Source organism: Vidua macroura, chromosome 6 (assembly GCF_024509145.1).
Source record: "Vidua macroura isolate BioBank_ID:100142 chromosome 6, ASM2450914v1, whole genome shotgun sequence".
Taxonomy (NCBI): Eukaryota; Metazoa; Chordata; class Aves; order Passeriformes; family Viduidae; genus Vidua; species Vidua macroura.
In genome coordinates, this window is record NC_071576.1 from 41,030,336 (window position 1) to 41,054,107 (window position 23,772).

The 23,772-nt window shown below is 40.0% G+C and overlaps 2 protein-coding genes across 3 annotated transcripts in view; both read right to left on the reverse strand.

The window, feature by feature from the left end:
• Positions 1 to 387: 387 nt before the first annotated feature.
• On the reverse strand, positions 388 to 19,776 carry ALKBH3 (alkB homolog 3, alpha-ketoglutarate dependent dioxygenase). Of its 2 annotated transcripts, XM_053981314.1 has the most exons (10): positions 19,413 to 19,776; positions 19,085 to 19,161; positions 17,136 to 17,248; positions 15,940 to 15,974; positions 15,022 to 15,069; positions 13,372 to 13,475; positions 12,099 to 12,187; positions 9,028 to 9,237; positions 2,412 to 2,510; positions 388 to 1,894 (listed from the first exon to the last, which is right to left on the reverse strand). In XM_053981314.1, exons 2-10 carry the CDS (start codon positions 19,119 to 19,121, stop codon positions 1,802 to 1,804), a joined length of 828 nt encoding a protein of 275 aa, XP_053837289.1. In that variant the 5' UTR covers positions 19,122 to 19,161; positions 19,413 to 19,776; the 3' UTR covers positions 388 to 1,801. The 2 variants fall into 2 exon arrangements, with proteins under 2 accessions (XP_053837289.1, XP_053837288.1); XM_053981313.1 differs by lacking the exons at positions 19,085 to 19,161; positions 19,413 to 19,776 and adding an exon at positions 18,493 to 19,042.
• A 228-nt stretch (positions 19,777 to 20,004) lies between these two features.
• Positions 20,005 to 23,772, reverse strand: part of HSD17B12 (hydroxysteroid 17-beta dehydrogenase 12) — an 84,622-nt gene continuing 80,854 nt past the window's right edge. The window contains 2 exon segments of the mRNA XM_053980462.1: positions 20,005 to 21,701; positions 21,853 to 22,002. Coding sequence (XP_053836437.1) covers positions 21,597 to 21,701; positions 21,853 to 22,002 — 255 coding nt within the window. The 3' untranslated portion in view covers positions 20,005 to 21,596.

Consider the following 23,772-nt stretch of genomic DNA (forward strand, 5'->3'; position numbering starts at 1 on the left):
ACAGTATCAGCCTCTAGGGTCCTACCATTAGTTATGTGCCATAGATTCAGTGAATTCAAATGAGTTGCAATTTCCACAGGCTTGAAGTTTCCAACTCATCCCCATCTCCTACTCTTTCTTGCAGCCTGGCTGCTCTTAACACAGTGAAAACAAATGGAGCTTGTATGAACTGATATGGGCAAAAGTGTTGCCCTCTCAGAATGCCTTGACAAATTAGCACTGTCCCTCAGTTAAGGACTCCCACTCTCTGTCAGGACTGCCAAACCTGGACACATACAGCAATGTGCACAAAGCTCCAAGGACTCAAAGAAAGTAAATATGAAAGTAAGTGTCTGCCTCCTTCAACTCTGATTCCCATGAAATACATCATAGAGCCTAGACAAAAGATTCAAATGCAAGGAAATAACACTAAAAATAGTCCAAAAACATTTCTGTACAAATTGGGATGAAAGAGAAGACATCATTAGATAATGGAGTTAAGTTTTCTAGAAACATTCATTCATTTTAGAAGAATAACATATGGTGGTTTAGGTTGAGAAGCTGTTTCTAGGAAATGATTCTGCCCAATTTCAGACCACAGGGAGTGAAATGGCTCAACATTTATGTCCTTTATATCATCAGTAACATTAAAATATAGGCATAACTGAGTATTAATAACTTGACTGTTCTCACCAAATAAGAACTTAAACCACAACAGATGCTGGCTAAGAAAATACAGATATTTTCTCAACACCATTTTATTCTTACAGTGAAGATGGACATTAGCTTGCTTAACAAAGCTAACGTGTTACAAGGCATAGAGTATTTACCTGTGCTTAGATCTTACTGCAGGCAGGCAGTGAAGATGGACCAAACCTATGATTTGAACCTGTACAGTGATGATATTTAGCTGCAGTAAGAACTTAATCACATAGGCAGCACTCCTGACTTAACATCCAGACTGCAGTCACGAGCCCACTGCTTCCCAGCAGCAGGTGAGTCGCAGCAGGCAAATTTGAAGGATTCCAGCCAAGTCAGCCTGGAATCTGGTCTGAGGTGCTGACTGCTGATCTGTGTCAGCAGAGGCTCAAGAGATAACACTCTGAGTGATATTCTTTAATGCAATATGCACTGACCCAGAAGCAGGGTCATCAGATGTCTCTGTTGCTTGCCTTTGCCTTGTCCTGTCTACGTGGATAAACAGTTAAGATAAAGTCTGACCACTGAGTGCATGGCAGAAGAGAGCCTGGACCCTTGTTCCACTAGACACTAGTATAATTCAAGTAGTTATTTAAGTTATGAAACTGATTGCTTAACTGGAAAAGATTCTGCAACCTACAGATAAAAAGCAGTGCACCACCCTTTGGTGAAATGAGTAATACCCAGTGATCATCCTCAAGTGCAGCTTTCTCCTTTATGTACAGACACACAGAGGTGGATTTAGATCACAGAATCCCACCTTGTCATTTCTTCCAAAAGAGATGACCACTTGGGAGTAAAGGAGAGACAAGGTGCAAACTATGTGCTCACTAAATCTGTCTGCTCCAATTGGGACCTTTCAAATCTTTCACATGCTTTGCATTCTTTTAAGAATAATCACTGCTCACAAACTTAAAGCCTGTGATTTAGTATCATCTAATAACATATAATTTCTGTCCACATGACACAGACAGCTTCTGATTGCCAAAGATCTTCATAATATCAACTCTTTTCCCCATGACTTCAAGGAACTCTGTTTCTGCAAGGCTTCCTTTAAATCTGTAGCAATCTAAGGCTCTAGATCCACTATGGGTGTATCTCCAGCAATGTCCAAAGTGGCTCTTCACTTCCATACTCCATCAGGTTCTGGATAAATAATCCTAAATGTCAAGTTTATCCGTTCATCTCTAGAATGATACTCCTTAGGCACTCGATGCTGTAAGTGACATTAGGAAAAAAGAAAAAAGCATGAGCTTGTGCATTTAAAATACAGGTAATCAAACAATGACTAAAACCTTAATTTCCTGTGATGCCTTTTTATTCATATTTCTAAACACTTAAGTAAGGTAAAAAAAATCAGGTTCTGAATGCTCAGGGCCACTGAAAACAAAAAATCTTTGTACATTACTATAGAATTCTTAAATTAAGTTACAACTTTTTGATATTCTAAATTTCTAAATTGATTTTGTTCTTTTCACTGCAGGCTGCAACCTTTGTTGCTGAACTTTAATGCTGGAACATCTGAATTGATTCCTCCTGCATCACTTGCTACATGAAAACGAAACTATTGTTTCTGTGGGTGCTTTCAAACTCTGAGCGAGAAAGTAATACTAATATCTTGGAAAACAACTGTGCCACTGGAAGCAGAATGTCCCATACCTTCATGGGAGTGCCTCAGCTTATCTGGACAACTGCATTGCAAGTAAAGCACATAAACAGTGTCAAGTTCTTACCTGCCAATCCTCCTGGGTGGCTCCTTCCATCACCAACAGACTCCCGTGATCAAGTGGGATTCTAAGTCTTTCTACGTAAGTATAGTCTCCATCCTCTTCCTAAAAAGAAACATCAGACACTGAAGAGGCAGGCATGTGCATTTGGTAGAAAAACAGTCCTTTACAGTAGAGCTTAAAAAGCCTGTGAGGGAGGATGCTCTTCCAAGATCAGGAGGTCTACGTAAACCTCTCTGTATCTGCATTTCATATAAAGTCCAGGAGCCGAGCACTTTAACGATGACAAGAAGCCACTGTATCTCACTGCCTGGATGCCACAGGTAAAGTTCAACAACCAGTTCCTGTATTTAGTGCAAAATTCTGGAGTGAGGCTACAAACCTTGTGCAAACATCTTAAACAGTTCAGTGTGGAGACATTCTGCAATACCTAACCTAGATACCAACAGTTAACTACTTCATCAAAAGTAACATCTTCCCGCTATTCTGAATTTCTCCTGTTACAACATTACATGCTGCTATGGCACTAGCTGCTGGAAGAAGAGTTTTTCTTATTAAAAAAAAAAAAAATCTCCTTTTCCTATAATATCTGCTAAATCAAGTTGTCTTAATCACCACTAAGCAAAACAGAATGCTAGACTAGAAGACAAATAATTTGCAAACTTTTGTTAAGCCTTTAGATTATGTGCAACCAATTTAAAACTCAAATGTAACAACTAGACATAGTGACACACCCCAGCAGTGGTCTCACACATGCCACATTGAGTGGGAACAGGAACTCTTGCTTTGCACTATCCTTTCCAACTTTAAATCAGATTTATACACTGCTTAGTGTGTAGTAGTTCAACTTGAAGGAGGTTTGTCCTTAAAAAAGTTCATGGCTTGCTGAAAAGCTCAAAATAATGGAGTAACAAATACTGGGAAAATTATGTCCTAAACTAAAACAGAGTCTGATTTTCAGAAAACCAACTAGTAGTGTGTGTGTTTATAAGTAAGATGTAGAGAGAAAGAGGACTGCACTTTCTGAAATGCAAAGAGCTTGGTTGATATGAAGTCAGTATCAAGAAACATTTTCTTATCGTCAGTGGAAACAAGGAAAAGATTTCAAAAATAGTTATTATAAACATGACTTCTGAGGAAAAGCAGAGAAATATCACTGTACACATACTTTCTGTTTCAGAGGATTACATCATTTCACTTTGTGATGGACAACAGTGGGCTTATTTTTATCTCTTGCTCATTTTAATTAAAAAGTAATTTTGCTAAGATAAATGATTTAGGAGAAAACATCCTTTTGGCTTAGAAAAGTCAGTATGTAAAAACAGCAATTACTTTCTGGTTTAAATGGGACATCTCTGAACTCTATTATACTTAGAAAAAGATATTTTTATGTCAATTTGCTTTGCAAAGCCAGTGGAGTTAAACAACAAGTTTTTACTTTCTTATGTGTCATTACTGTTGACCAAAGTTCATTTCAGAACTTTTATTCCTAGACCTGATGTCAGACGTACAGAAAACTCACTTGACTTTCAGAGGTCAAGAAGTTTATGAAGGAAATTTATTTTTGACATCAAAGGTGGAAAAGACTTTCTGGTAATAAACATGGAAAGTGCATCAGGTGACTTCTTTATGCTCACTCTGTAACTCTATATATGTACCACAAAACCATCGGTTTACAAAAACAGGTAAAGCAACTGTTCTGCTTTTTAATATATTAGAATTTTCATAATCTTGAGTTACACATTCAATACAATCCAAGCTTTACACTATCCCAGTACACTGGCTAAACTTTTTTTAAAAAACCTTAATTACAGTAACTACAGCCAATAAGTAAGGAAAGCTCAGCGTGAGTTGATGGGAAGCTGTGAATCTAAAATCTGTAAAAATTCCTGGACTCCATCAAGGTTTTTCTCTTGAAATGCTATCAAAACCAAAAAGAGAAAAGATCTAGTATAAATCTGTATAAATCACCCAAGTTTGTTTCTTAAGTCTCAGGAAAGTTTATTGCTACAGTGGTAGGAAATGGTTTCTGGACAGTGTAGAGGAATCTTCTATTATATAGAAAAGTAAATGGAAACATCCTGTAGAAGAATGTATAAATAATAATGCAGTTCTACAGGCAAATGAGCAAAATCATTTTCAATTGCAAAAGTCAGCATTTTTCATGGAGAATACTGATTTCTAGTCTTCTGCTTCACCTATTTACCTATTACCAAGAGAATTATCCTTGCAAGAGTTCAAATCTTGTATTTTTCAGATTTCATCTTGATTGTAGCCCTGTTTTCCAGTTTACATCTCTAGCACCAGCTGTGTTAATATCCTCCTCCACAACAAAGTAGTCTCACCTACCAATACTTCTGCATTTAACATGTTTATTTTCACTGTCTCTGACAAAATCCTCATTGCAGTTCTTTACAGATCAGTAATGATGAATATCAGTTATACTGCCCTTTCTTCCCATAATGCACTGGCCTGCCTACACAGGCCTACCTTTAGACTCCCTCAGCCCCTTCTTCCTCTCTGCTTGTCTACAGCTTCTCAAGCTGTGCCAATACTGGTGGACAACACCTCGTCCTCCTCTGCAGCCACCGCTGTCTGTGAGTCTCTTTGATGCCAAACTAAAAGTTCAACTTGCTTCATCTTGATCTCAATCTCTGCTTCTACCATGCTCCAGATATTCCCACATTCATCTTCAATTAGGTCTGTTATGATACAAAGGGTTGTTTTTCTGCTGTTTCCAGAAGTACTAGATCTTTATCTTCTGCTTAGGAAAAACGGACTGCGCTTCAGGGATTCATTTGAAGGACAGGCCCATCTCAAGGCTGATTCTCTGAACACCAGGAACACCCTGCCATTATCTAACAGGTGTGAAGCTCCCTCCCTTCCCAGCAGCCATGGGTTTCCTTGGTTATAGATGGAAGAAGAGCAAGACAGCTGGCTAACTCCTTCCACAGTTCACATGTCCATTTGCTGGACAACCACCCAGCTGGTCCCTATGGCACCCGCCCCTGCTCTGCCACTGGGCACCTCCCAGTGGAATGTGGGGCATCAGGTATCACCCTTCCCCCCATAGTTACATACCCCACTCAGCTTCCAGGAGGACACAATCAGATAACCTGGCACTGTCTCAGAGTTGAGCAGTGAACAAGCAATAGTAAAAAATGGTAGTGAGGCTGTATCAGAAACACCCATCCCACAGAGTGAAACCAACTCCTCTTGACTGGGAGGATGAAGTCATGTCCAAGTGGGCCTGGGGGCTTGAGGTTGTGTGGGGAATGGGAGGAGGTCATGGTGTCACAGTGGTGACACTCAGGCTGTAGGTAAACACAAGAGGACTCACTGACTCAACCAATAGCTGTGTGAACTGTGTATGAATCACAGCTCTAAAGCAAAGCATTTGTCTCCTGATTTCAGTGTAGGCAGGAGCTACAATGATGGGGGCTGGGGGAACAGGAAAGCAGGAGCAAGCTTAAAGTAATTTACTGGAACTGGAAGAAGAAAATTGAAGAAACCACATCACTGTAGACTTTTAACTATGATGTAGGCACCTAAAAAACCCTAGAAACCATTTAAAGCAAAGGAAAAATACCAGCTGCTATCATGCAATTGATCCAAATAAACAGAAGAGGCTGTATTTAGAAAAAAGAATGCTTAAAAATTTCAGCAGGCAAGATAAAACTGTTTCTGGAGTCATGTTAATTCCCATGAAGTCTCCTTATTCCAGTGAGGAATTTACACCTGAAATGTATTTGCAACTTTTTTAACGTGCACTGGGCTGAAATCCCGGTAAGAATTATTTCTACTTCTCCACAAAGGATGCTTGTTTAAGAAGATACTAATAGTCTATGCATGTCTCTACACTCCTTTACCCTCTATTATTAGATGAACACTTATCCAGTACAGTGGTCACCAAAAATAAAAACAGAGGACTGAACTTTTCCTTACCCTCACCCTAGAACAATTTTCAGGATAATAAAAAAACCACTTAAACATAAGTAACTTTTTTTTTCATTTTTACCAAGTGAAAAAAGATTTTGGATTGTGTGATTGTTTCAGAGTGACTTAAGTAAACACTACCAAACTACTAACAAACAATTGTCAAAATTCACATAAACATGCACAAAAAATGCAACCCATCAGCACTACTGGTCATCTTTTCAGTTAGAGAAACAGGATTTTATTCACTACCAGGTTCATCCACATTTCAAGATACAATCTAGAAAATATTTGTAGAGATACCAACACGAACTAAAGTCTCTGAAGGCTCTGATCTAGCACTCTTCAACTGCCCTTCAAGCTGGGACCTCACTTGCAGTACATATGGTTTTGTACTCAATACATGGTCCCAACACAGGAAACCACATTTTTTTCCTAGGACCATTTATCCATAGTGATGTTCCACCATAGTATTTCTCATCTTGTATGTTCATTATATCTTTAATCTCAAAATACTTAAAAGTACTTACAAGAACTGAGGGAAATGAAAGCCTTTGAAACCCTAGAATCTGAAATAGCATAGTGTTGGCCCTCAGAGAAATTTAATTTTGGGAGGAAAAGGATTTACTTTCTATTTCCCTCCTCAATGAAGACTAACTCTGGAAAACCCAGTGTACTGATACTGCCTGATAATAAAGCCAGGGAGAGCCTGAATGCCCGTGATGACTATTAATCTGAATTCCTTTCCCCTAGATTACATTCCTCTTCCTGTAACTTGCTTTTTAACAAAGGAATGATCAAACTTCAAAGATGTACAATCAGTTTTAACTTTCTCTTAATGAAAGAGAGAATGCTACAGTAGAATAGGGTATGAAAATTACTTCTTTGGTACAGCCTGAAAGGTTGTAATTTCCATCAGAGCCTCTTGTAACTCCCACTTGGCAAAGCATCTATTGTCATAGGATGCTCTGAGGAAACTTAAGTCTTTGGGAATGTGCAAAGGATACGTAATATGTGCCATGTAATTATTAAGTATGAATTCCCTTAGGCACAGGACACTTAATAGCAACTATTCCAAAGATCTGCACATGGGGATTCTACTTCAGAAAAAAGGTATGTCACTTGCAAAAGGAATACACTTCACAGCTAGCAAGACTCAGCCAGTCAGAAATATCAGGTCAAAGGTGCTAAAAAAAAATGAGGAAAGCTTGAGGGATACATCTATAGAAAACCATCCATCTCTGGAAGAAAAGGGAAGAAATCGTACAGTACAGCTCAAACAAGGCAGTCAAGTACAAATGGCATAGAGAATTTCCCCTTTGCTAATAGTGGGTGTCTTTCCAGAAGATCTATAAAAAAGGCATCTCACTCAAGAACTAGGATTGATTTTTAAGACAGAACCTGTGAAGTTTATACTGAAGTTTAAGCATATTTTATTCTGATTCATTGATGGGGAACACAGACACTTCTAAAATGAATCCAAACACCATTTCCAGTTTTCTAGAGGAATAAACTTTCCAGTTGACATTTTATTATCAACACAGCATCAGGGATACTTACTCATGCTATGCTCACTGACATAATAGACTGGTTACATGATCTCATGTTCAGGGACCAAGATTAAATTCCCTTCAGGCAACAAAGAATTAACAAATTGGAGAACTGGTGAAAACTACAAACTATTTGTTTTCTGGTTGAATTTCTGACCATTGCTGTTCAGACTAGGTGACCCAAGGTGACTCTTGATGGGTAGGCTTCAGTATGTCAGCGTAGATTTTTCATATAGTCTGGTAATTATCACCTCTGCTTTCTGTACTACCTACTCAGAATAAATAGCAACACAAGCAGCTACCAAACTTCTTTCTGAAGAAGTTTGAATCTTTGACTGTGTCAAAGATTGCACAAGCAGAAAATTCATCTGAAACAGGACACCCTAAAATAAAGTCTGTATTCTCAACACATGTGAATCCTTTACTTGGATAAATAGGAACTGCAAAGTTTAAGCTGGCTTATAAACAAAGCACTCTCAAGCCCAGCACTTTATCTAGAAAGAGTATTCACTACTGAATCACCAATTAACTCCTGAAAGGATATTCCACAGGTCTCCTTATCGATGTAGAGGATCTCTGTTTAGCCTGCACTGAATAGGATGTGACAGCTTCCATGGCATTTCATGGAAAAGAAATGAGCTTCTTCCCTTTGTTCACTGCCCCTCAATCTGAATACACACATGTCAAAATGCAAACACTCTTAAGAGGATTTTTACTTACAAGAGTAGTCAGAACTACTCTTCACCCCATGTACACTCTGCATTACATAACACTGTCCTGAGTTTAAGAAAATGCAACTCTTTGATTCATTTGCACAGTGTTAAGTCCACTTCCAGCATCACTGACCTCATTTTAAGTACCAGAAAGAGCCCTTATTTGGGCAGAAGACTGCCCAGGTTCCAATTCACTGCAGCACTACACTACACTGCTGCACATTATGAGAGTGCTCCCATCCCCATCCTCAGAATGTCATGGTCCATGTGAGAGATTTCTTGATCCCTACACTTATTCCACAGAACTTTCCAAGTTGTGCTTTCATTAACTTTGAAATGCTTTAGTAATTATGTTTTCTTAAACAGGGAAAACAATAAACATATTAGTAGCTATGAGTCTCTCAGTGTGATATGAACACTCACAGGGGAAGGCTTTTTTCTCATCTCAAAGGTCCGAGTAGCACCAAAACTGAGTGAGGCAATGACAGGATTTTTCCCCAGCGATGGCTCGTCATCACTGTGCCAGTCCACACTGTCCTTCTCATTTCGGTAGAGGTTGCAGAGAAGAGAGTTGAAGGTGTAGCCAGTGAACTCTTCAATGCGCTCCTTCAGCATGGTCAGCAGAGGATGCCACTGCAATCAGCACACAGGGAAATGTAAATGCCATGAACACAGGCCAGGGGCAGGTAATGCAAGACAGAAGGCAAAAAACACTAAAACAAAATATGCTGCACTTTAATCACAATAAACTTAAAATCAAACAAATTACAGTAATTCTGATGATATTTTTAGTAGAGCAGAGGAATGGGCTGGGCTTTCTGCAAAATATGCACACATTACCCACCACTCAATACTAAATCATCACTTAAAACTCTGAAGCCAGGCTGCCTTTCATACTAATGGAGGCAATCAGCGACTAAATGACACTACTCTCAATTGCCTGCAGCTGTTGACAGAGAACAAGAGGAAATGGTTGGCATAACACAGCCCTCTGCCCCCACTCTGTTAGCACAGCTTGTTGAGATCAACTCATCACCTCTTGGGGTTTTGACTTCAACATTGTAACTCTTCAGTGGGTCACAAACCCAACATCAGTGGGTCCTGGATTTCATCCTTCCCTTTGCTAACATCTTGCTGAGCCCACAGCCCAAGGAAGCTCTGTACTTTCCATTACAAGTCAGTTCAGTTATTTAATGTTATGAAGTTACATCATGACTTTCATCTGTCAGAGTGATTTTAAGAACTTCACAAATATATAAAGAAAAAAAAAAAAGCCAAAGCAATGTAGGCCAGAATTTTTGCCCATTATATAAGCAGAGAGCAAGAGAGGATAAGAAACTGATTCCAAATCTCCCAGTGCACCACTGGCAAAAGAAGCAACTGAGAGAGAGCTGGAAATATTTTCTAGTATCCACCTCTAATAAATAAGGCTGCACTACCTTCTTTCCAAGCTTCCCCAAGTTTAACAGGTATTTAACTTATTGGTTACACTGCAGGGGCCTCAACATACCATTTTTCTCTCATGGGGTATTTCTAGCTAAGTCATGCCTTCAACCATTAAGCATCATGTGAGTGATTAATTCTAGGTAAACATAGCTTGCAGTTACGGAACATGTCGGGAAAGCGGTAATATCATCCAAAAAAAGTTTGCTTTGCAACTGGTCTGCCTGAATGTGCAGAAGAGTCCAACAAGAATTATTGAGAGCACTTTTCAGTGACCAACCAGGACTAATTTCTTCAACTCCCATCACAGAAGTATGTATTACTGAAATGGTACCATACAGTGAATTTTACAATGTAGTGGCAAGTCCACTACAAACTGCAGCAGAGTAGCTTTGTTGAAACAACTCTATCACTACTTACAGAGAAACATTTTCTAATAGCAAAAATCATTGAGACACAAACACTGGATTATATCTAGAAGAGCTGCAATCACACCAATTCTTACCAAGCAAAAAAGGAGGGGCACAAAGTTAATTACCCCTACAGATCAAGTGTTGAAGGGAGTAATCAGTTTTGGCTAAGCTGTGCACTAAATTACATGTTAATCAGGATATTTTTGTGCTAGAAACCCTATTCTACAGGTAGGGACTGTGCTGTTTACACCATCCCCTATTTTCTAAGCTGCAGGTACTCCCACCTGCAAAGCTGCGTGAAATACCATTGTCTGTGTGCAGTGTACCCATAGATATGCCTACGGGCAACTTCCAGCCGGGGAAGGGCTGGCTTCCAGCTATGCAACTTCTCCAGTGCATCTCACTTTTTGCTTGAGTTTCTTTCTCTCAGTAAAAAGCAGAAATATTCAGGAATAAAAGACAGAACCAGCCTGAGTTCATTTAGGTGTTGTACCTTTTGGATGAGAGAAACAAGCCAGTGGCCCAATGAGCACTCAGAACTTGATGCAAATTGAAATGAAACCTTGAATTCAGGGTATATGGGCTCCATCCAGTCTCTGAACAGCAATGGATTTAACACCAGGCAGTTCTGAACTGGATTTAAATCATTAGTGCACAACAGAATGATTTTGTGAAGGCACTTCCAATCCCTAAAGCCATTCAGCTTTCAGAAAAGCCCATTTAAAAGAGTATTTCAAAAACGAGCACCAAAGAAATGCTTGTTTTTCCACCACAAGTTCCCTTAACTACAGTATTTTTGAGACTACAAAATCTTCACAACTCATAATGTTAAATAATGCCTTTCCAACTCTTCCCAAATATCCCACTTTGGCAGCAGTTCTGGAACTTGGGACACTTTTCTCTCATGCTATCCAGCTTTCAACAGTGACACCTAATTACTGCCGTGGAAATTTTAAACAAAGCAATACCAAGAGACAGGCCGATGGGTCAACAGGCTGGGGGGGGGGGGGGGGGGCGGGGGGAGGAGGGAGAGATTAACAAAACATTAACAAAACATCACTGAGTCACTCAGAAGGTTTTTAACTCTTCCAAAACAGTGTGGGAAATGACATGCTGCAATCTGGAGTTGCTGAGCATATGAGCTGCCTGTATGAATTTCACAGCATCCACACAGGAATTATAATATGCCTAAACTTTCATTTAAACAGTACTGAACCTAAGTGTTTCTGAAAGTAACTATTTCAGTAACTGGTATTACTGTATCTTTACAACAAAAAAAATCAGTATGATTGAGTGCAGTACAATCTCCCATACAAAGAATCTTGAAGTAAGTAACACAGAGCAATTCAGAGTTTTGTATGAAGCTACAGCGACCCAAAGCAAAACTTTAAACTCTTAGAGTAGTAACCTCCTTTTGGCAACATTTGGCAACTAAATCACGCTGCTCTCAGTCAACTTACTCAAAGTGTACTGTATAAAACTGACCACATTCCAGTAGAATCTGCTGCTGATCACAAATGAAATGCTAACAGATTCTCTAGATAACTAGAATAGAGGAGAGAGGGAATTTTTGTCTCTTGATCTCTGCAAAGGTTTTCTTTGTAGACAATAATAAGACACATACAAACATATACATACATTTGGATTTGGCTGCATTTTTATCCTGGAGTATGTGTAAGGAAGTTCCCCATACCAGGATGTAAGCCGTGGTTCCTCAAAAGATATTCCTGAAAAAAAAACAGGAAAACTTTCTCAGTTGACTTATCAAAGGATTTGAAAATGGAAAGATGATGCAATTCTTCCAAGAAACTTCATCAAGAAGAGATTGTCCATTCACCTAAAGTTAAAAAGTAGCCCCTTAAAATCCTCAGCTTTACATAATGAACTCAAATGAAGAAATTAAATTATTCAAATTCAGGTGTGCATCCGCAGGAGGAATTACCTTGCCAAAATCTTGGAAACCTATCAATTTTCCTACCCCTAAAAGCCAGACAGAGCAGGGACTGGATGAGTTAAAGACAGCAAACAAAACTGAAGTTTTATCTTGTTTTATGTTCACTTGGTTCTGGTGCCCAGTATGTTGGTGTAAGTTGCAAGGTGCAGATGGAACCACTGGAAAGGGTGAAGTAGAAAGGATTGTAGCATCCTTGGGACATTACAGAAACAAAATGTAGCAAGGCTGGACACAATATTTTGTCAAATACGTGTGTGCTCTGTGGTATAACACAAACATCAGTAAAAATACTTTCAGCTTCTGAAAATACTATCTTGGCAACTGACAGGTAGCCTTCTCCATTACACTGTTCCTTTATGGCCAGCCAAGAAACACACATGTAGAAGACATGTTCCAGCCCCATCCAGTAACTACTCTGATACATTATCTTACATCAGTTCCTGACTGAAAATGAAATTTAGCTAGAACAGGTGCCCCTTAGTGAACAAATCCAGAATAGCAGCCTCTTCTCCTATTGCATATTGGAACTAATAACTAAAGCCAAAGGAAAAGGAACATGCTCTGCTGGGATTTTCAGTAAAAGAGGCAAAAAATGAAAGAAACCTCCAAGAACACAGTTTTTGCAGCATTGCTGGGAGACTGTATGATGGTGGCCAGACTTAATCTTAAAAAATGATTGAGAAAAAGAAGTGGAGATGACAGAAGAGACAGTAAAACTCCAAAATTTTTAAGACAGGCAATTTTAATTTGGAAAGATCTCATTCAGTTGGCAATAGTAACATAGTATTAAAGATTGAAAAGTAAGCTGCAGTAGTCTTCAGATATGCATAGAAAACCTGCATGGAAACTTGAAGAAGTGGTAACACTGAAAATGAAAACCAATTCTGAACAGCACACAGATTCTGTTATGGAATTGACCTGTGAATGACCTGAAAAGGTGGTCTACACACTCCTTACCCTGTCTGATGTGAGTTCGCTGACCCCAGGGTATGTCTTGGAGGAGTTGCTCAAACATCCAGTCTGCTTGTTCTGAGTCAATAAAGCCAGGAATCAAATGAATCCTAGGGATGAAAAAGAAAAATGGAAGGAATATACATTTCTATATCTGCTTTGGGAAAATATTTTCATTTCCAGGATTCCCAAAGGAGTTAAAAAATGGCTATAATGCAAGATATCAAAAGTCAAAGTCCAGTATCCTGTTTCTGACAGCCAAAAGCAAGCATGAAGGAAAGAAGGGCTCCAGTTGAGTCTTACCCTCGCCAAATGTATGGAATTTCTTTTCAAAACTTATAAAAACTCATGAAAACCAACAATATACCATGAATTCCATGATCAGCCATATGCTGTGAAAAATGGCATCCTTCTCCTTGTTATTAACTTCACATCTGATAAATCAGATAGACCTGATTATGGCAATACAATCAACATTAAGTAAATAATTGCCCTTTATTCACCATCTCCACATCACTTAGAATTTGACAGCCCTTTATCCTTACTGCCATTCCTGTTCTCTTTTTCAAAGCATAAAGAAAATTATTTAGCATAAGGACACTATTTAACATCTCCTATTTTTCATTTCCATACGTACATCTAATACGTTGATTGAACCAACAGTCACCCAAGAATTACAGCCACTGTGGTGGGCTGCACAGTAGGAATGCTGCTAACAGCAGTTTACTCTCACAAGTATTCCATGCCCCTCACAGTAGGCGTACATAGTAACGGTGTTAAAAAAAGATGCAAATCTGATCATTAACTTTCCAGAAATATATATATTCCATCAGTGTATTATAGAAACAAACTCCAGAAAATGCAGGCTAACCCAGCTGACTGTGTATCTTGTCTCTTTCCAGCTGGTCAAAGCTTTTACTCTTCAAAATGCTTTAAAGATTTATTTGCATCTTTAGAAGAAACTAAGATGAAGACACAAAAATAGAATAATACAATAATCAGAAGAAATTAAATAAATGCACAAAAAAAATAGTATGTCCTTGGCATTTTTTCCACTATTAATAAAAACCTATCAAATTCAAAAGAAGAGGATTAATATTGATATTACAGCTAAATCAGCAAGGTAAAATGTATTTTAGTTAGTAGGAATCACAGAACAAGTAGGTTTTGTTTTGAAGTGTCCTGAAGCTGAAATAATTAAGTCGTGGCATATAAGCACATGAGCTTACCACAATTGCCTAAAGTTAAATGCTTTCATTAGATTTATTTGAAACAATTACAATTTACAGCTACAAGTTTTGGGCTGCTCTTAACTGTACAAAAGACATCACACACTTGCTAACACAGGAATACTGATCCAAATTTGCATCAGCAACTTACTGTGAATCATGACACCAATAGACAATTGTCCTTATTCTGGAAAGAGCACCGGATGTCAAAAGGTTTCTTTATTCTTCTCTTCAGTGCTGCTCAGAACCATCTCAGTCCCTGCTAAGTGTCACTCAAAAGTATTTCCAGAAGTACTCTAAACAGATGATGCACAGTAAGTGCCACGTGCAGCTGCTGAAGTCAAAACCCTCTGCAGAGACTGGACTTCAGAAAGCTGAGTATTACCACATTACTCTGCAAAAGCAAATTAACATTTCATCCACTTACCTAGAAATGCCAGTTTGTCCCTTGCTGAGCTCATACACACCAGGCTTGCTGAGTATGTAAAAAGGAAAGAGCCATGAGAAAGACAAACAAGAAATTAGCTTAGACTGAGCAGCACAGACTAGAATTGCTGTATGCCTGGACTAGGGAAAAGCTTTCTTTAAAAGAGAAAAGTAAGTTAGAAAAGGGAAGAAATAATGTCCTGGATATAAAGGTCAGAGTACAGCAGCAAGGCATGCAAGCAAATGAGTTTGCATGCACTTCCTGTCCCTCCCCTCACCAAAGGCTCAGTAGTTTTAGGGCTCTTAGAAAAAAATGAAAGAGATATCACAGGGAACCTAAGGGAGACAACCATACGTGACTGCACTCAGATCACTACGTCTGCATTTACTGGTACACTGAGAAAGAAAATTCTACCAAGACAGCCAAACTGAACCAAGCCAGATTTTCAGTATCTCTCACTCCACCATACACCACCACATCTTCTCACACTTCATGCCAAAATTGTCCTGACAAGTTTGCCATTTCAACACCAAGGGTAAATGACATACAAAGACTCAGCTTCACTATGAAACTTACTATCAGCTACTTCTCTGAGTCCTGAAAGAAGATGCCATACCAGCTATATTTCTGGTATATTCCCGAGTAAGTAATTTCTAGCATAGTTTACACTGGGACTGCCCCAGGAAAATGTGCACTGCTAACCAAAGGAGACATACTGGCAATTGTGCTGAACCAGAATGTTTAACTCATCATGGTTACTGGCTTCCCACCTATACAAAAGGCATAAAAACCAGTTAACAGACTTGGGCTCTCCTAATAACACATTCAGCTCATGATAAAAGGGTTAAAAGTCCACAATTTCTACTCTTACCGACCACGAGGACAGAAAAAGCACAGAGAAATCAGCAGGGTACTCACTCTATCACACCTGCCTCAGGAACTCTGTGCTCCATCTGAAAGGGAACAAGACAGTAAACAGTGAATATTAAAGTATTCTCCAATCAATTGGCACTCTCCAATCAAGCATCATCTTTAGTGACTCTGTGTTGCCACACACTGATAAGCCAGTGAGAAAAACACTCAGGGCAAGAGGGAAGCAGTAACAGCTCAACCACTCCCTCCTCGTCCCAGAAACTCTCAAATGCAGCTACCATTGCAGGCTGGTTTTTAGCCACCAACTGCCCCCTAAAGGACACTGATTTCTAAATTATTTAGACGATCACAGTACTTGCTATTTATCAACTTCAATTAAGAAAATTCTTATTTTCATATTTAAAAAAATATCCTTATATAAGGAGAAATTCAGAGCCACCCTAAGAAGCGTGAACAAACTGCAAGCCTCAGTCAAATGAGCAAAACACAAAAGATCAGACATAGCAGGAGTTTACACTGTAAAGCTGTCTGCACAGCTGAGACAGCTGTATTTTGTTAAGAGACAGAGTAGTTTAATCCAGCATTGACTATCATTCTGGTTGTCTAAGGGATTTATGCTTCCCTTCTCTGAGCTCAGTGGAGTTCTGATTTGCAAGGAGTTACTGCATTGAGCCAAGAGGATCAAAATATAGTACTACATAGATAGCAGGTCTCTGCCACAGGGGAAAGAGAATCTTCCCAGGCCATCTTCAATGCTTCCAAGCCTAGATGACAGCCTTTCAAACAGGTCTAGCATAGAAAGAAGTGCTCATGATTATTTTTTTCCCCAAGCAAGGAAGTTCCCATATGCTGCATAGAGCACAATATCCTTCATCAACTGATAGGACATAAAGTCTATAAAACAAATACCACGCTCTTCCCCTGTAACAAGTTAAGACAGATAGGTACCCCACCTGAAAAAAACCAAGAAGAGCTCAAACATGCTTAGGACATTGCAGACTTAATATTTAGTAGAACATATTCTTTTAGCTCTCTAAAACAGAGTAGTTATGAACAGGCTAAACAGAGGGACTATAACTTTCTGTTTGCCATATACGCAAAACAATTACCAACTCCGCCTAGCAAAAGCTCAAAGCTTAGCTCAGATTTTAAACAATAAACTATATTCTCAAATAATTTTTTACCTATCATTTGAAGTTTTATAACAGATGAGATTTTGCTAGTTACCCTGTAAGTTTTACCTCTGATGGCTTTTCAAAGACAAATTGCTTTTGAGCGTGAGGCTGCTCTTTCTGTCTCCATGCTGGTCTCACACCTGCAAGGGCAGTGCTGCTGGCCACAGGTGCCTTAGGTGCTAAAACAAAGAAGAAAAGATCACATGAATTGAGTATCACCATACTAAAAAAAAACAGTTAGGAAAAACTTATGGAATCATTCCTTGGAGTAGTCTCCTATGCTTGGCAGAGACTTCAGGAAATTGACAAACCTAAGAGTTAAAACTGCACAGGAACTGAAAAAAAAAAAAAAAAAAAAATATATATATATATATATATTTGTTATTCATGGACAAACACAACTGAAAACATACTTTTATCTGAAAGGATGACATCCATAACTTTTCAATTCTACAACAAACACCTATCACACACCAGCAGAAATTCTCCATGCAGCTAAGCTGTTTCCCTCTGTATTCCTTTTCTTAGAAAAAAACTTCTATTAAACCAGAATTTTTAAACCAGCGAGAAATTGGAAGAGTAACTTTGGCACACCAGTTCAGGTGTTTTATCTACACAGGCTTTAAAGTGGGCCTGAAACACAGACAAAGTCTTCACTCTGCATAATTCAAGCCATGGGGAATTTTTTTTTAATCCCCTTGGGAATAGAAGCAATGAAATGCACCTGTAACAGAAAATTTTGAGGCCACATGCACAAGTCAAAACAGTTGGCAATTCTCTTTCATAATTATAAAAAATTCAGCTTGCCTAGGCTGCTTAGTCTGCAGAGATATGGGAGCTTTAGGGAAACTACAATCACCTGAGTGGAACGTGTTTTGAGCATGTTCACAAAAACAAACCAGTTCCTCCTGCAAGACTGGAAACCTCCAAAGTGCTCCTCTGCCTCTGCATCCCTCCATCCCTTTCCACTACTTCTCTTTATTTTACAATGTTTTCACCGTGAAAAGCTAAACGAAGGCACATAATGCGTTTGATGGATAAGAAGTGGCTGACTGTTCTTAGGGAAGTCAGCTCCGCCAAACACTATTGGTCTCACTCGAGCTGCCCAGAGATGCGAGCGGCGCGCTCCCCTCGACGTGTGCGTCAGCAACACATCCGTACCCCGCGTTCTGCAGCCAAATTCGCCGCACCTCTGGCACAGGCGCCAATTTTACTTAAAAGCTGAACACCTGCAGTTCAGCTACCGACGGGAACGGGGGAAAGGGGGCCGGCCCTCGGGGCCGCGCAGGGCGGTCGGAAAGTGCGGCCGCAGACCGGCCCCCCTGCCTGCTGCTCGCCCCGTCGCCACTGCAGGACGGCAGTGGAGGAAGGCAAGCGGCCGTCGGGAAGGAAGGGAAGGGCGGCTGCTGTGGGCGCTCCTTACCTGCGGGCCGCCCCGCCGGGGCGCTGGCCCAGCCGCCCTGCACCCGGGACCGCCGCCGCCTCTCCGCCATGGCCGGCGCGGCCCTGCCCAGGACCCCGAGCCCCGCCCGCGCCTGGGCCCGGCCGTGCGGCCGCAGCTCCGCCCGCCCGCCGCGCACGCAGCGGCAGAGCTGCCATTAAAGGGGCCCGGGGCCTGGGCACCAGCGGCGTCCTGCTCGTCCCACTCCAACAAGGGATGCAAATGCACTCCAGGTCTTGCGTGCGCCGCTAAGAAAAACATTCTTGGAACCAGCAAGGGACGAGACTGATGCCACCAGAAACCCCCTCCTATTTCTGACAGGTGTCCAGGGTAATCCCAAGGACGTGGACAGCTATTAAATAGACATTACCTCCATCACTGAGGTGAACAGACATCCAAAATCATAGTCGAGGTAATTCAGGTTAAAGTGTAAGTAAAATTTAGGTAAAAAATTAGTTTAGTGATTCCCTGCTGCAACTTGGAAAACAGAACACCTTAGGGCATGAGAGGGGGAACCCAACCTGCAGCCTGACACCACATGAAGGGGGACCAGGGGCTCTGAGAACCTCCTTACCTGGGCACGGCTCTCTCTGTGCCAGTAGGATGTGCATACTATTCCCTCTGCCATACCTTACTGAAAACCTTCAGTTTCTAGAAAATAGTTATTTAGAAATAATTATGTGTTAATAGCTTAACAGTTCTAATAAAATTTGTGTTCTGCTTATTTAAAGTATCAACACTGTAAAATCATAGAATATCCTGAGTTGGAAAGGATGCACAAAGATCAACTTAAGTTCAACTCCTGGCCTTGCACAGGACAGCCCCAAAAATCACACCATGTGCTTTTTGAGAGTGTTGGCCAAACACTTCCTGAACTCTGTCAGGCTTGGTGCCATGATTACTTCCATGGGGAGCTTGTTCCAGTGCCCAAACATCCTCAGGGTGAAGAACTTTTTCCTAGTATCCAACCCAAACCTCCCCTGACTCAGCTTCATGCTGTTCCCTTGGTTCCAAGTCACTGGTCACCACAGAGATCAGTGTCTGCCACTCCACCTCCCCTTGTGAGGAAGACCACTATGAGGTCTCCTGTCAATCTCCTCCAGGCTGAACAAACCATGTCACCTCAAACTGCTCTTCATAAGGCTTCTCCTCCAGGCCCTTCACCATCTTCATAGTCATTCATTGGACACTCTTCAATAGCTTTCTATCTTTCTTATATTGTGGCACTCAAAACTGCACACAAAGTATTCAAGGTGAGGCCACACCACTGCAGAGCAGAGCAGGAGAGTCACCTACCTCAAGTGGCCAGAGATGTTGCCTGAAGCACCCCAGATAGGGGGTAGATGACAGCCAGGAAAACAGATTAATATAAGCATTGTTTTTGGCGTGTAAAAGTACAGTAATTTTCACTGCTATTACTTACAATAAAGGACAATCAGACACTTGAATGTACCCGCAAACATTTTTACAAGAAAAACCTAACACATTAAAGACTCAAGAGTAATTTCCATTTTATTTGTTTTAAAGTCAAAAACATACAGATTTTTTAGTCCAATGCTTTCACATCAGATCCAGAGCAAACCAAACCACGTGCTCTTAGAGAACTAATACCACCACCGTCACCATCCCTGTTCCAAAAAATTAAGAAAACTATGGGATAGGATCTGCATCTCAGATTTGATCAGCACCATTGCATCGGTATTCAGGTTTTTTCAATGTACAGAAATGTTAGCCCCAAATCATGTCTCAGTGCAACACATCTTACTTCAAAATCAGAGCTTGAAATTATTCTTTGAAGAACAGAAAAAACCTCCCCTCTTCAACCATAGGAAGTTACCAGAGAAAATAGTGGTAGATACTTGCAATTTCATTTGCCTTGCAAGTTTTATATATTTTATGTTTATAAAAAGGAATGCTAGAGACCAAAATCTTCAATAAAGAGTAGGTAAATACAGACAACAGCAGTGCAGACTTCTCATGTACTCTGATCCCTGTGTCCAGGAGTTAGGTAACTTGAGCCTCATAGGAGCATTCCACTTTGGAACAGGACCATGAAAAAAAACAGTTAATTTTAATGCAAGTAAATTAAAACTGTTCTACTCTTAAAGACATTTCCTGGTTCTCATTTTTAAAGCCATCTAAATATTCAGGACTCACATTTCAAAGGACCTCACTAGAAAGACAGACTGATAAATATTTCAAAAATAATTTAACCACCATTACTAACAAGGAGAGTAACTAATTTCAAGCTCTGCATTTAAAGTACCCATAATCTTTTACATAGCAACCAGCATGTAACATGTAACTTGTGACATTTATCTACATTGTGTTATCACCACCTATTACAAAGAGCAGACACTGAACTTTTAAAAATGTTATTACAAATCATGAAGATTACATATTACTGAAAAGTTAGAATCCATATTCAAGACCCCAGATTTTAAATGCTTTTTGCAATGTTACTTTATGTATATATTTATAGATGAGCTATTACACTTATTTTGGTTTTTGGCCCATTTCCCTCAAGTTCATAACCAAAAAAATCACACTGGACCACATAAGCAGGGGAGCACTCATAAAAGGATTCTGATAGTGCAGAATCCTTACAAGTATCCAAAACCTGAGCTTCAAGAGGTCAATACTCTGAAAATAGTACAAGGTTACCTTTTTAAATAATTATGCTCCCTTTCCTCTCCTGCCCACCTGTCTGGGAATATATGAGAACTACTTTTTTTTCTGCCCTTCACCCATGAGCACAATAATAGATATGATGAACACTATATAACCAAGATGTTCTTCAACAGCGTGATGTCTGATCCAAGCCCATGAAAGTATCATAAAGCACAATGCAATTTTAGTTCAAAGCACTTCCCCCTCATAATATCTATAAACAAATAAAGCATATTTTTCAATCAATTTTAGAAGTCAACTGTCTTGTTTCATCTGTAGCCTCAAAACAAGACTGTTCTCTTGTTAGAAAGCACACCTACGATTGGAGATGTTTAAAACATTAGGTCTACTTGATGTTGCAACATGGTGTGGAACTTGCAGGAGTCCCAGGTTCCCAAGAACAAGTTGCTTCCCACTTACTTCTCCTTCATTTTTTTTAAATAGCGAGCCCGTATTTGTTTGTTTGTTTTCATTATTAAGTTTATAGCAGTAGATGTAGGTAGAAGAGAGATGACCCATCCCTAAAAAAAAACCAAAAAACAGGAAAACAAACTCAATTAAAATAAAAGGAGGGGGTGAGGTCTCAGCATTTTATAACCTGTACTAATTACTCTTTTTTCCATACTAAACACAAAGGAATTTCAGATCCTTACATTTTCCAAGGTGACTTACCATCAGTGCATGAGGTAGGTACCCATTGGTCTGGGACTGCAGGCCCACCGTGCCCAAGGCAGCTCTGACATACGTTTCAGGACTGGGCTTATCGAGGGTTGCCTTGCGGATTTTGGACATTTTTGTTGCGACATAATATGGTAGAACACTCTGCACACAGGAAAACTCATGTTAAGCAGGGAATGCTTTCAAGATAACTTACAGATCCATCAAGGATCTAAAGTAACTGGAAATCAGATAATCTGTACACTGAATTCTAGCTTAAGCCAGCCTTATTTTCAGTTCTAAGATCACAATGGGATCCTAATATAAGATCAAGAACTTTTTAATCAGATAACCCATGGGTCATATTTGGACATAGTTCAGTTGTCTCCTGACAGTCAACATCACCAGCTGGAGCCCTAGAAAAAATACTCTTGCAAGCGTAGGGTTGAAAAGCCATTCTTACAATTTGCCATGTAAGTACAAAACTTCACTCCAGTTGTTTGATAGAAAATGCTGTACTGTTGCTTCTCTGTAGTAAACCCCCAATGTTTGCTTGGGAAGGAGGTGCAGAACCCGAGACAGGAATTTCATAGCAAAAACTCCTCAGTTTGGCACCTGTACAAAGGCAGGAGGAGGAAGGAGAAAAAATGTCCAGAGACTTGAAGCATGAAGCTTGTAACTCTACAGCAGGGCTCAAAGGACAGAGGAGATCATCAGTATTGGAGTGGAAGGACAGAAGGAAAGATCAAGAAACAGAGCACAGTTAATGAACTTTTTATAGCCATGTTTGCAAGCAAAACAGAAAAGTGTTGCTGGGTCTCAGAACTGTCTGTAGTGGAGAAAAAAGAGGAAGCAGCATAGATATGTTGATGGAGGGATGCTGATAGCACAAAGGCATATCCATGGTAGGGAAAGATAGACCTGGAGGATCCAAAACTTCATTCCACCTATCCCAACCTCATGCTGCTGGAGAAGGAAAGGGAAATGCACATGTACTCGTACAGCAGGAAGCAATATTCTTTCCTCATGGTCATGGTTTTGGCAATGCTTTTAACTTGTCCTCAAGTTTTGCCTCTAAAAAAGTAATCACAAAAGCCCTGGTCTACAGCCCTGAAACAAATATTAAACATGCCATAACTCAACACACCTTGAGAGGTTGGAACTTCATCACCACTCTCAAGGACCTCCTAAGACACTGTCAGTGGCTCTAGCAGTGATTCAATACATCCATCCACTACTGCCCATCTAGCGAGTGCTCCCACTGCCATACCTTAACAGCAAGTGCCTGAGAAGTGTGTGTCCACTTCTGCTACACTAATTCATCTCCAAATGAGAATATCATCTCAAAAAACAGTCTATTTGGGCAAATTGCAGTTTGTAAACCTGCTTCCCCATGTTAATTTATTAAAGAATGACCACACATGCCTGACCACAGAAACATCTGCTGCTGCTCTCAGCAGCACAGCACGGAAAGGACCTCTTCAGTTCCCACTGAATGTGTATCCATGCCATAGCTACGCACATTTCAACAGAAATTTTGCCACCACAAACAGGAAACATTGGTATGTCTGCTCATTCCTTCACCTGAGAACATGAAAACTGTGCCCTTCTGTCTAAATAAATAGGACTTTCAATAACATACTGCATGAGTCCACTTTCAAATGGGAAGGAAAAACATGGAGACCCAAACTTCAGAAGTAAAAGCAGCTACCATTGCCTTTGAAGTCTGCAAAAGCTCTAAATGCTTGGATAAGAAAACTATTCATTCTGCTGCCATAGCAGCATAGGTACCTCATTTCAGCTCTAGAATGTGCACTGCATCTATTTTTCAGATTACATTTCTAAGCTGAATCTCTAGTTTGATGTTTTAAAAAGTAAAAATTTTAAGCTTCTTATTCAACACCAAATTATATCTGCAACATCCCCATCAAGAAA